This window comes from Volvox carteri, assembly GCF_000143455.1.
Source record: "Volvox carteri f. nagariensis unplaced genomic scaffold VOLCAscaffold_63, whole genome shotgun sequence".
NCBI classification, from domain to species: Eukaryota; Viridiplantae; Chlorophyta; class Chlorophyceae; order Chlamydomonadales; family Volvocaceae; genus Volvox; species Volvox carteri.
The window spans coordinates 308,416-309,042 of record NW_003307606.1 but is presented as its reverse complement, the minus strand read 5'-3'; the positions used below and the strand labels follow the sequence as shown (position 1 = coordinate 309,042).

Below are 627 nucleotides of genomic sequence, written 5' to 3'. Positions count from 1 at the left end.
ATGGCGGTTGTGATCAGCATAAGCGCAAGCTGTCACCCCATCAGCTCGACAACAATGAATGCGGCGAGGCGCCCAACCCGAGGCACGTTCCCGTTCCTTGACGCACTGAGGGAGTGGCTGGACAGCAGCAGCAGGGGCCGGTACATGATGAACCGGTAGAGTCCCAGTGTGCTGTGGTTTGCAGTGGCGGGTGACGGCCTGTGATTTGCTATGCGGTTGCTTGCTTTGGGCCTTTGCTTGGTCGGATTTACTTTTTGTTCACAAACAGTGCCAGAACTATCTATGCATGTGCATGAAGAGTGCGCACATGAACGAAAACGCGCCAACGCAGTGCGTGCCTCTTGGTCTATGAGGGGAAGTTGTAACTTATCGGGGGGGGGGGGTCTGGGGGGGGTGTAGCCCCCCCCAGCGCCCCACTCTTAAGGAATACATTACGGCGACGCTAGCAACTTTGTTACTTAGGTTGGAATAAATTGAGACCCCCCCTAAATGAAAAAAAAATCACTGCTGCGTACGTAACTGCGTATATATATGACATAAAAAAGCGTCATCGTCAATCCGTTCATCCCTTCTTCAGTTCACCCTTTCGCTCCCCTGTGCATGTGTATGGCCTCCTCCCCCCCTCCC

The 627-nt window shown here is 53.7% G+C and overlaps 1 protein-coding gene across 1 annotated transcript in view; it reads right to left on the bottom strand.

Moving 5' to 3' along the window:
• Positions 1-627, bottom strand: part of VOLCADRAFT_97666 (uncharacterized protein) — a gene marked incomplete at both ends in the record, with an annotated part of 24,903 nt that overhangs the window by 7,323 nt on the left and 16,953 nt on the right. Inside the window, one exon of the mRNA XM_002956589.1 lies at positions 107-171. Within this exon, the coding sequence (XP_002956635.1) occupies positions 107-171 (65 nt within the window). The remainder of the gene's footprint in view (positions 1-106; positions 172-627) is intronic.